The following is a 12439-nucleotide window of genomic DNA, read 5'->3' as shown; positions in this document are numbered from 1 at the left end:
GCCTCAAGTTCATTAAATTTACCACTCTGATAATGAATCGCTTGTTAGTTTACGGAGCCCTCCGTGTTTTCTTACATTGATATAACTACGACATCATAGACGACGAAGGCTATGTGACATGGTGCAGCGCAATTCCAGATACGCCAGTATATGATACCACAAGGGTTTGGGCTCACGAAGAGAAAGGATGCACATGCGTGTGTGACGTCGGGTGCGTCTCATCATTCATAATGCTTTCACCTGAAAGTTACTATGAAAAATCATAGCTGCCGTCATAATTCATAAGACGTCTACCAGCTGGAGACGAGAAAAATGATACATGCCTAGGCATGAACTCCGCCAGCACCGGAGATACGTCACGACTGGCGCACTGCTGTCTATAAGTAGTCACGGTCAAAATGCCAATCGTCCTCAACCCACAGCCTTAGCCGCAGAAGCCTTCTATCGTCTACCGTTGCTGCTTTTCCTCTCCTTCCAGCTCCTGCAGCGCCGCCTGACGGGCCTGCTCCTCCTGAGCTCGCCGCATCTGCGGAGGGCAAACCACAGGGGGAACGACAACTCCGTATCCTTCAGCATCGGCAATTCTTTTCGGGAAACTTAAAAATGGTGGAATGGTTGACATAGGCTATTCTCAAAAACTGGAAAAAGATAGCGCCGACCAGACTTGACGGGACCGATAACCGGCCTCCAGAGGTAGGCACCGGCCTTGGGCCGTGTCACGCTGCCACCTGCCACATCCTGCTTCCTAGTCAGAGCTACTGGGCCCTGCTGCAACTTGTCCTCTACCATCCCTCAAACATTTTTATGTTGCCCCTGCTCACCAAATCCTACATCGAATCCAGTCCCGTAGCACCCCCTCTCCACGGACCTATCACGAGCTCGCTGATATCATGCGTTCCACGTACTCCCCCACCATCACATCACCCACCTACCCATGCACCGTCACCACTCACCATCGCGGCGTTATCCGCATGCACCTCCTCCACCAGCTCCCTCACCACCCGGGTGTAGTTGTTGGGAACCGCAGCAGCCCACACAGTCGGGGGCATGCCTGCAGAGGAGGCAAGAGTGTAAACGTGCGTAAATCCATCCAAGCGCGCCGAGTAGAGTTTAGTAGAGGTGCGAAGTGAGGCGATGGGAGGAGAGGCAGCGGCGCGCAGGGTAGGAAAGCAGGCGGCCAGGCGAGCCGAATAACGAAACAACGACGCCATCTAGCTGCTACCCGTGCAGCTGATAGCAGCTGATTGTCTTGGAAAAAGCGCTGCTTTTACTGCTACTGCTACTGCTCCTTATGCTGCTGCTGCTCTGCTCCAAGGTCCGAGATACTCACCCGCCTCCCGGTACGCCGCAATCACCTCCACCACTTCAGCTCCGATCATACCGCTCAGAAAGACTGTGCGTCGGGTGCCCAGTGGCGGCTGTGTTGGGTTGACGTTGAGATGGGCGGGAAAAATCCAGGGTGGATGCACATCCATTTAGATTAGAGCATCAGCGAAGCCCAGGTATACGGAGGTCCAGGATAAAAGGAAGCGTTCCTAGCATTGTAAAGACGTAAAAAGTCGACTACCGGACTAATGAGTCACCGACAGAAAGCGCACACAGGATCCCCTTTCCCTTTCCCTATTCCTTTCCCTTTTCCTTTTTCTTCCTCTCTCTCTCCCTCTCTCTCTCTCTCTTTCTTTCCCTTGCGCCTTCTCCCGACAACGAAGAATGGGAGTCCACACCCTGAATACCACCACCACACACATAAAGGCACTCAGGAAGCTGCTCGCCTAAATCTGTACTAATACAACCCTAAGTACTGCTCAATTCATTCGTACCTGTCGTACCTACCTGTTCGTACTGTGGGAACTCCGTCTCCAACGCTTGCTGCAAGGTGCCACCCAGCATGCTTGGAGAGCAAGGCACGATCTGCCATGGGATTCAAGACGAATCGACATTTCGGATTTTTTACGGTGTGCATTGAGAATTAGAAAGCTAACATCAGTATGCGTCGTGTTGTACGGCATGAGGCACCGACGACGCTTCCTTCGGGATCCGCTGCAACATAAGACAGGACACCATGATTCATCAGTAGATTGGAGCAGCATTCAATCTGCAAGAAAACCACCTCATGCGGGATAGTGCGGGATCACATATGCCTATCCCTGGGAATGGTGGAGAAGGCACGCACTGAGTAAAATAGGATTTGCAACACCTTTCTTCAGACCAGGCGCGTAGGAGCGTTGTACCTTACATTAAACTGCAACTTTTCTAATTTGCTGAACTTGCTTCTTTCTAAGAAATCATGATGGACACATCATCACATATCTACATCCAGAACCCCCGACCCGGGCCTCCTCACTTTGACCATGTCCGCCTCCATCTCCAACATGAGCCCACGGAACTGCTCCACCTCCTCAGCCATGAACCCCACCAGCAGGACCGCCTGAGATTCGGATGTGACGAGCAGGGGGTACGGAGGGTAGCTGGTCAAGCGTTAAAGGTTGGAGAGGAAGGGAACGCGCAGTATAGGAACCGGGGATTTAGGATGTGGGTCTGTGCATGCGAGAGGGAAGCGTGAACAGGACCCGCCAGGCCAGAGTAAGAAGAGAGAGAGAGCAGGGAAAGGGAGAGAAAGAGAAAAAGAAGGATGGCAGGGGGGAAGAAAATGGGTCAAAGGTATCATAGCCTAGGCAACGAATGGCCATGTGCTTACCAGCGGACCGAACGCGCTCTGGTCCTCAGCCAGCCCGCCGCTCTCTGAGTCCAAACGCATCATCTCAGAACCCTCATCCTCCTCTTCATCCAGTGGCTCCTCCTGTTGTTGTCTGCTGGGCTGAGTCTTGTTGCCGCCGCTTCCCGGCAACAGGTTTTTAAGGCCATCGAAGAAGCTGTAGGCAGGAATGCTGCGTCGTGGCGTTGCCGGGTGCTGAGCGGGATTAGGAAAGGTCACTGCTAGGTGTACTCTAGGTCGATATGGGTGGGGTAAGCCCTTCTGGGGTCTTGCGCAGCCTGGCGTGCGCAGAATGGTTTTCATGTCTTGCGTGTTGTTTGTTTACTGTTTGTAGTGCAGATGTAATGCTTACTTGATCAATGATTTGAAAGATCTGACCCAGTCTATGCACCTTGTTTTGCCTTGCATGGAACGACAAACTTGCGCTGCGGAGGTACGGAATTGTGGATCGCTTCTTGTTTGCATAGGTATCATGTTCTTCTTATCAATGCCACCGTTTTATAATTCATACTTGTACCGTGCGCAAGCACTATTGTCTCCCCATATTACGAAGCTCTTGTCCTAGTCATACCATTCGCAAGGCGTCGTGTTCCCTCGCAGAGGTTAAATCAACTTGCAGTGTGCCAAATTGATCCAGGTGTGCTTCTGACACAATATGTTGTCATATGATCCAAGCTCCCGCCGCCGTCGTCCTTCGTAAACAGCATAGCCTTGATCCCATCGCCTCTCAGAAATTGATCTGGGCTATTCTCTCAGGTGTATCAAGCAAGTGTAGCAAGACAAGACCCATATCATTAGAGTATAAGTCCAGCCACCGACGATGCGTCAAGCAGTCATCCTTCGGAGCGCTGCAGGGCGCGCCAGCAGCCACCCTGCATCCACCAGGACTACGGAAAGCGTTCGTGCAGTTCCTGATGCTGCTGTTGCCCGGCGCTCTGTCCTGCTAGGCCTGGCCACCAGTGTCGCCAGCCTGGCGTCCAGCGCCAGCAGAGCCCGTGCTGCGGGACCTCTCCTTTCGGGTGAGCTACGCTCTCCGAGTAACGATAAGCCCACTGTGCTTTCGTCAAGCTCACATCTATAGGAATATACAACTCGATGATACATCCCCAACTTTGGGAGAAGTACGGTGCCGCACGTCTTCCTCACCCTGCTTGGGCTAAGGTGGCTGTTTCCCACGCCACCGGCGTTTCAATGTACAGATGGGAAGTGCTTTCTCATCTCACCCGGCCATTCCTCCTGGGTATCATTGCCCTGGTCCTCGTCATTTCCGGTCAACCGGGGCTTTATTACTTGCCCATGACTATGCATCTGCGTAGATCTTGTACGACCGCTCGTACAAAAAATGGACGAGAACGGGGACGGGCTGCTGGACGTTGACGAAATTCGGGGCGCCCTGCAACGGAACGGTGGCCTCACGGTACGATACGGCGCGGTGCTGTACGATAACAGTACAGCAGCGATTGGATTGCAAAGTGCTGCTCCTTAACAGGAAAGTTCATGTTGCTCTGGAAATGATAAGCAATTGTTTTATTGATGAAATATTTTATTATTGAAAGTACTGAAGACTGTGTAATGTTGCGAAGAAGATAAAGGCTAGATAGGGTAGGAGAAGATCTGGCAGAGCGTCGGCAATTGTTCACCCCGTGGAGCCGTACGGTTGTACGGTCCTGCTGGTGCATGGGGAGCTTGGAGTCGCCAACACCAGCACCGTACTTCAGGCCCCTGCTGAATCACTTCGCTTTTTGATGTACGCATCGGCAGTACCGCGAAGGGCTTCCAGCCTTCAAAAGAGGAGGCGTGTATCCGCCTCTATGCGCTTGCCTGTGTTTAAATGGGGGGTTGGCACAGCAGGGGTTCGGCTGCACCCGGGAAGTCAGTGCTTCTTTGACGCTCCTGCTCCTGCCAAGGGAAGTTTGTTGGTTAGTTGCAGCTGTTTTCTGCATCTCCCATGTCTGATCGAATCTCTTTAACCGGATCTGGATCTGGATCCGGGTTGTGATGGATGCGATGCGGAATGAAATAATCTTCTTGATGACGACCCCCTAGGATCCAGGATCCCGTCCTTGTCCCTTGCAACCCTAGGGCTCGCTCTTGGGAGCTGTGTCCATTTGCTTCCCCCGTGCCGTCGGCCATTGAAAACAAATTACCTGATTATCTCAAAACCACCAACATATAATGTAAGGTTTGTAAAATACCCCTCCCCCCTCCCCTTCCCTCGTTAGCTCCCCCGGGAGACCGTGGTTCGAGACGTGATGGCGCCCGTGGACTTCAACGACGACGCCGTGCTGACGTAAGCCGCCGCATTGGTTCACAGTTCGACTTAAATTGACTTAAATAAATGGACCGATGAACTTATCCTTATTATTACCAAATCCAGTACTTTCTTACATCAAAGAGAACAATCTTACTGTTGAATGGATTTCAAGAGTTGGTTGGCAGTTCGATTCAAATGGAAACCCAGCCTGGCACTTGCATACCACCTCGTTTAGCAGTTTTTCCTCCCTTTAACGCTTACCTGCGCACAAGTGCACAACCCATTCACTTTCAAGCTCGCGCTCTCAATTTCTTCCTTCCAAAGTGCATTTTCTCAATCCTTTCCCCCTTCCTTCCCCCTCCTTTTCCCCCTCCCAGCGTGGACGAGTTCTCCCGGGGAATGGCTCTGGAGCTGGAGGTGGACGAGCGCTGGCTACGGGTGATGGAGCGGGACGGCGAGGCGGGTGTGAGCTTGGAGGAGCTGCAGCTGGGCCTCGGCGACCTCGGGGAGCGCGGGAGGGAGGTGGTGCCGGTGGCCTTCAAGATGGTGAGAATGGGGAGGAGGAGAGAGAGGAAATGGGGGGGGCAGGAAAACAACAACAACAACAACAGGGGAATATACGAGCGAAGTACATACGCACGTGACCCCAGGGTAGGGTTGGTGACCCAGGCCTGCCTGAGGCGAGTCTTGCAAGGGGGAGTAGTCACATCGCATTACATTGCCGTTGCCTTTTGCGCCTCTCGCGGCTTGAGGAAGGGGGGTTGTACGACGAGCCACAGACGATTGAAGCAGGTACCAAGCTCAAGGGGGGAAGGCACCAGTAAAGGGAGGCGCCTTTTTTCTCCTCATCGTTAGACGGGAGTGCAGTGGCAAGCATCTGAAAGATTGTCGTTGGGAATAATCACTGCTAGGTGGGTAAAGTGAGGGTCGGCTGGATTGGTTAAGGGCGGGTAGCGAGGAGGGAGGGGTGAAGGCAGGCTGGGGATAGAGTTGAGGGTGGATATCCACCCATAAAACCCTAAAACCCCTCTCCCCCCTTCTCCCCTCTCCTCCTTTACCAGGCGGACAAGGACAAGAACGGGCGACTTGATCGGGAGGAGGCTCAGAACGCCATGAACCTCATCGCGGCGGGGGTCACCGGGGATTTCGGCGCTGAGGGCGCTGAGGATGACGAGTGAGGGGGAGGGACGGAAGGGGAAGGAGAAGGGGAAGGGGGGCCATGGAAGGGAAGCCAGTTCCCCAGCGGCAGCCTAGTGCATGCAGCCCAGCCGTGGTGGCCGACCAGGAGAGGATAGGAATGGAGAGGTTGCTACGGATCAGGGGAGGGGAGTTGGAAATGTAAGGTGATGTTGCTGCCTTTTTGGGGGTGGTGAGGCAGGAGCTCTTGTTCCTGCTGGGGGTTGGGCGGCGGAGTTGAGACCCGCCTGTCTGTCTGTCTGTCTGTCTGGTCTCTTCTTTTTTTTGCTTCGGTATGAAGGTTGGAAAATGTTGGGGGTAATGGCAGCAGCCGTGAGCAGTGTCTGTGGTGTGTGTGCCGCGACATGTGGGACTCTTTGGGAGCATGGCCTAGGAAAGGAAAGCGAGCAGGGAACACGCATACATACATACACGAAACACAGCAAGCATGCACAGTATTTCCACGTATTCTCAATTCGCTACAGACCGTGGCTGGAGGATGCGGCGTAGCGCCAACGCTAGCCACAGAAGGTCCCTCTTGCGTGCGAGGGTGGATAGGAGGATTCTATGGCTTTAGAGGGTTTCATCCCGCGGGGGCGTCGTTGGCTTCTTGAACACCAGCCAAATACATCCAACTTCAGAAAGAACCAAAGCTGATTTAAAATTCCAGAAGGACTTGAAGTGTACAGCATCGCAGTACTCGGATGTAGAGTACGGCCTCTGTTTATTGGTTCAACCTGGTTCAACCGAGGTAACCCTGCAACATGTGTTCCCTGGCAACGGTTCCGTGCACCGTACCGACCGCCGAAAACCTGCCTTAAGGGAAATTCGATCTCAGGGATGGAAGCCATGGTAAACGACAACGGCGACGACGATGATGACGACGACGATGTCGATGATGACGAGCAAGGCGAGGTGGATCACCTAGGCTCTGATACCAACTGTAAAGGAACCAAACCGCTCCTAACATTTGGGAAGCGTAAGCTGACTTTACTTGCCGAGAGAGTGGTCTACGAGAATCAGGATTTTCAAACGCAACTTAGGCTTACAATCTCAATAATTGAGTCCGCCCAAATAGTCAAGTTATCGATCAACAATATCACACGCCGTACACCTGAGTCGTAGCTCCGCTAGCTCCGAAGTCACGACAAAATCAAACATTTGGCCCAAAAGTTCATCAACTAACTTTGAAACATTACAACGCCTGAACACATTATTGCAGGCGACGTTCCATATGCGAGTTATCGAAACTTACAGGCACTACGGTAATGACACCCGCGGTCGCGACATGAGTTAAGCAGTAGCTGATCGGAGGTGGCTTCAAAAGATTTAGCATTTCTGAGAGTTCCAGTGGTCGATTTGGGGGCCCCCTTACATAAAGTTTCGTCCTTTTTTCCCTACCTAAACCAGTAGTGTACCTCATTGGCTACCTCGATGCTTTTTGTCACATGGCCATTTTCTCGCCGTTCTTGTAAGACCTTACAAAGCCATTATGGTAGCAAAAGCTCAACGCAACGAAGTATAACCGGCTTGCAAGGTGTCTACTTTACGCTCATGTTACATCTCTATTTATGAAGAAGTGCTGGTCTTGCCTGTGGGCGGAGACATGCCTGAAAGGATGCGGGCCACGGTCGTCATTTTGCAGACGAATTCTCCACAAAAGTACCAGGGGTGCTTCTTTGCATCGCTATTGGAGGCCCCACGCCCTAGCAGTGGACGCCTTCACCCAAGACTGGAGAAAGTGGAGCCGCCAGGACGTTCTGTACCTTAAACCCCGTTTTGACCAGACGGGCGAGTAGTGCACAAGGTTGCCGAGGAGAAGCCGGACTGTGTCTCGATCATCAGGTTTGGCCGCGCTGGGGAGAGCTAGGCTGGCAACGTTACCCATAAAAGCGCGGAGGCGTTTGCCGCACATCCTCACCCCTTTCAGGCCGAGTTACGCGACCGAGGTAGTGTTCATTTTGAGGTAAGGCAGGGCCGACTAGGCGCGAGAGTACGACAGGAAAGATAGCGAAAGCGAGGATCCAAGGAAGCCCGGAGACATGACAAGGCTGAGCCTTGCAGACGAGCCGCAAGGCGGTGTGGCTGGGATGTGGTGTGGCCTGATTAAACATTGGGATCGGGTGTAAGGCTGGACGCAAAGGCCCACTTCACGCTAGTCCGGTACGGAGCGACGAGCATTTACATTCAAGCACTTACGGTAGGGCCCAAAAATGACCGTAAGTTTTCGGTGTGACGGCGTAACGTCAATTACGGTGTCCATTTTGCCTGTCCTCACCGGAAGTCAGATGTCCACACGCCACCGCGCCTCCAAAGCAACATATAACATCTAACATCCATTCTAGAGCAATTAATGGAAGACGAAAATGTCCGATTTGCCGCGAAAACCTTGCTTCGAAGTTCGAAAACGCACCTCAACATAGCCACAACTAAGTAGATCTATACCAGCACCAAGGTAACTATGTAAACAATGATACTAGAAATCAGCACTCTGCTCATTCTGAAGTGGTCGTGCATTTATTTCCGTGCGAGCGCGCCAATCGCGATGTCGTCATCGCTGTCCGTGTCCGGCGGTATGCCGCTTGGGGTCCTCGCCACTCCAGCCAGCAAAGTTGTGCTACTTTTAAGAATGTTGTTCAGCTTTTTCATGACCACGGGCTGCTGTTTGGGTGTCTCATCGGCCATTGTTACACATGAACCACGCGAACAGACGTAGCAGCTAAAAGAAAATGTTATTTAATGTTACTATAATTACTAAAATGTTTTGGGTTCACGAAAATGGCCACTGGTACGGGACTGTAAAGCATTACGGTTGGTCTCACGACGCCCCAAACCGTAATATACGGTATTTGACGCTTTGCGCTTTACACTTTGCGTAACTTACGGTCCAAAAAGTCTATTACGCTGTAATTCTCCACTCCTAATTAAAAGTCCAGTCACATTCGGGCCAAAACGTTTGGGTAATCCAAAGACCTCCCGTAGTTGCAACGGGCGCTCCTTCCACAATCCAGTCCTTACTTTACACAACGCAATTGCTTAGGCGCCGTGTCTCGAAACATTTTTTGCATTTTTGCACACGAATTTGGGCAGCACGCCTCCAGGGCGCGTGCCACCTGAGCTATCTAGGATTAGGCCACATAAGAGATGCAAAGCCATGTGTTTGATGTGAAATGCGCCGCCAACAAGTTACTGATACTGTTAACAGTTCCTTTTTGCAGGCATTTTCCTTACCTCTAGGTTGTACAAAACCACACAAGTTTGGTATCACACAAATCCATGGGCAAGGCAGAAGCTAAAAGTACGAGGTCTAACTTCCACGCAGCACGGGCCCGCTCAAATCAATCTACTAGTGACAAGTGGCGACTAGGGTAGCCGAATGAACGCGAGCTAGAACGCAATCTTGACACAGGATTTTCACAACCGTCGTCTGATTCTCGACGGAATCATCCCGCAACTACGATCGGACTTTTACCAGATGGCACTCATCCAGAAGAGCTTCATAAAATGTTCTCCAACTGGCCCATATTGCTAAATATAATATATGATGGCTAACATAGGAAAAGAACATGTTGCATGTTTTGCGTTCTCGGAAACGCCTAACGCTTTCGGGTGTTCTGGTGGTTTCCGGCTGATCCGCCCTCAGCCTTGTGGATGAAATCAAAAGGCTAACGGGGGGACGGCCATGTGCCGACCATCGCATTGCCGCCCAGCAGCCGTTTCCCCCGTTCCGGAAGGGGGGAAACTGCCCAGTGGGTAAGGGACAGATCTTTCAACACGAAATCCAACGTATCGCAACGTCCCTTTCCAACGCGTGCCACTACCTCGTTTTCCACACGTACTCATACAGACTCCGATGTCACACAAACACACACACGCCAAGATTGACAGATTACCAGCCGGCGTGTACGAGCACCTAACACCACTAAAGCTCAATCTCATATAATATTAATAATGTGAAAATAAAATAATGTCGCGATGTTCATTTTTTTGTCTCGATGAACCGCCGGGAGACGCGAAAACCTTTTGACCATTTTCACTGGTCTTCTCCCCTCGCTCGCCACCTTTCTAACGGAATGACAGTGTGGCCCCCATCGGAATATTGCGTGAGTCTGCGGCTTTCTGTACTGACAGATATCCACCCCCCTGATGCCGTCGGCGGCCCTGTCGGCGGCTGTTTTCCCGTGTATCCGTGCAGACAGGCCATCGCTCTGGGCACAGATCCGAACTCTACGCAGTACATGGAATTCACCGGCCGCGATCGGAGCCAGCCTCTGGTAGACGCGGCTTTCCTGGCTCAGGGGCTGTTACGGGCGCCCACGGAGCTCTGGGATCGTTTGGATGATCGTACAAAGGCCAACGTGGTTTCGGCGCTACGACTGACGCGGGGGATTCCGCCCCATCGTAACAATTGGATGCTGTTTGCCTCGATCATTGAGGCTTTTTTCCTTAAGATTGGCGAGCACGTGAACGTGGAGCGATTACTGAGCGGCCTTGAAATGCACAGGTTTGTATGTCTGTCCCGGGAATGTGCATGCGGGCCCTGTGTGTGTTTGCGAATACCTGTCATTCCGTGTGCTTGTAAGGGGAAATCCGGGAAGAGGCGTCTTTGATGTGTTTCGATTTGTTTCCCACTCCTCTTCCCTCTCCGTATTACGCTCTCCTCTCTCCTCTCTCCTCTCCATTCCCTCTTTTATTGTGGCTAGTGGCCGGTGCTCCTTTACTTGGGAACCGCGGCTCCCCCAACAAGCCAGCAAACTGCCTCTCCCATCCCGTCCCCCCCCTTCAACCCCCCAAAACCCCACACACGTGTCCCCCTCTCTCATCCAGGGCGTGGTACCTGGGAGAAGGCTGGTGGGGCGATGGGAAGTTGTTCGCCTGGAACTATTACAACTCGTACGTCATCCAGCCCATGTTGTACGACATCTTCGCGGCGCTGCGCGCCACACGTAAGCCCCATTCGGAGCTCTTCCCCGGTTACAACGTGAGCTACCTTGAGGAGCTGGAAAAATTGGTCAATTATTCTGTCCCTCACAGTGCGGCGGTTTTGGAGCAGATGATTGCACCGGACGGTTCGTATCCTCCCATTGGCAGGTCCATTGTTTACCGCGGTGCCGCTTTCCAAATAATGGCGCTAGCAGCGCTAAAAAACAAACTTCCAAAAACGTTAGCTCCAGCACGAGCTCGTGTTGCGTTGACCAGAGTCATTAATAGAACTTTAGACGAGCGCTCGTTTGACTCAGACGGGTGGCTTCAGATAGGATTAGTAGGGAAGCAGAAATGGCTGGCGCAAGTGTACATCAGTACGGGAAGCCTGTACCTCGCGAGTACGATCTTTTTGCCGCTGGGTCTGCCGGCGAAGGCAGGGTTTTGGGCACAGACGCCCAAATCCACCACCTGGGAGCAGGTCTGGGTACCGAAGATCTACCCTGGATCCGAATTTGGATCCGAATTTGGATCCGAATTCGGAACCAGCTTGGGGTCTAGTGCTGAGCTGGAGCCTAATAAACCCAGCCCTCTACCTTATAACGCCAGTAAGCCCGAATTTAAGTCGTTGTCGGATCCGAACCCCAACCCTGGAGCAGATTCCAGTTCCAAATCCTGAGCTTGATTCGGTACCTAATAGCGCATACATGGATCCAGTTTTGGGAGGAGATGATAACAGGGTAGTACGACACGCGGAAGCGCCCAGGTAGCGGAATGTGAGGAGCGACAGAGGGCGGGTTCTGGGTGCGGCGGCGCGGGGTTGTTTACTGAAGGGCAGCTTGGGGCCAGCTGCTGCTGCTGCTACTGCTGTTATTGCTGCTGCTACTGCTACTGTTGATGCTGCTGCTGCCAGGCATTTACAGCGGCTCGGTGTATGAACGCAATGCGTAACACACCCATACCTAAACTTTAAACCGCCGCGTACATATGAGCAGGAGAAAATAAGTCTAACGTGTGGTGGTGCGACGTATTCAATAAATGTTGCACTGCTGGTCGCACAGTACTGTGCACTACACTACAACATGATCAGTATGACCCGAGAAGTCCGGAAAGGGTTGACGGCATCGATCAGAATATGTGCGGCTATGTTGTTGGATTTGCATAGCAAGGGAGTTAGGACGAGCTTTGAAGTGGTGTGTACGGAATGCAAAATCGGGAGGTGTGAGAATATAGAGCCTAAATAGGCGGCGTGAGAAGGGCCCTTCGAAAGGGTTGCCGCTGGAATACGAGTAGTTGTCAGGCTGGCATCTAGGTGGCAACGTGCCCATATCGTTGTCCCGCTGTTTCCTGTTGATGAGGCCAGTGAAGAA

General features: G+C 52.4%; 3 protein-coding genes across 3 annotated transcripts; 2 read left to right on the top strand and 1 right to left on the bottom strand.

Moving 5' to 3' along the window:
- Window positions 1-448: 448 nt before the first annotated feature.
- On the bottom strand, window positions 449-3019 carry VOLCADRAFT_90363 (uncharacterized protein; the record flags this gene model as incomplete). The annotated part of the gene is made up of 6 exons (XM_002949834.1): window positions 449-526; window positions 954-1051; window positions 1331-1418; window positions 1834-1869; window positions 2345-2428; window positions 2699-3019. The coding sequence occupies 6 exons, from the start codon at window positions 3017-3019 to the stop codon at window positions 449-451; spliced, it is 705 nt and encodes a 234-aa protein (XP_002949880.1).
- A 216-nt stretch (window positions 3020-3235) lies between these two features.
- VOLCADRAFT_104520 (uncharacterized protein) lies at window positions 3236-6148 on the top strand (the record flags this gene model as incomplete). The annotated part of the gene is made up of 6 exons (XM_002949939.1): window positions 3236-3353; window positions 3473-3735; window positions 4033-4133; window positions 4939-5006; window positions 5348-5516; window positions 6032-6148. Exons 2-6 carry the CDS (start codon window positions 3537-3539, stop codon window positions 6146-6148), a joined length of 654 nt encoding a protein of 217 aa, XP_002949985.1. The 5' UTR covers window positions 3236-3353; window positions 3473-3536.
- Window positions 6149-10219: 4071 nt separating this feature from the next.
- VOLCADRAFT_90361 (uncharacterized protein) lies at window positions 10220-11748 on the top strand (the record flags this gene model as incomplete). The annotated part of the gene is made up of 2 exons (XM_002949938.1): window positions 10220-10650; window positions 10974-11748. 2 exons carry the CDS (start codon window positions 10220-10222, stop codon window positions 11746-11748), a joined length of 1206 nt encoding a protein of 401 aa, XP_002949984.1.
- Between the last annotated feature and the right edge of the window lie 691 nt (window positions 11749-12439).

Source organism: Volvox carteri (assembly GCF_000143455.1).
Source record: "Volvox carteri f. nagariensis unplaced genomic scaffold VOLCAscaffold_16, whole genome shotgun sequence".
Lineage (NCBI taxonomy): Eukaryota > Viridiplantae > Chlorophyta > Chlorophyceae > Chlamydomonadales > Volvocaceae > Volvox > Volvox carteri.
This window is presented reverse-complemented; position numbering and strand designations above follow the sequence as displayed.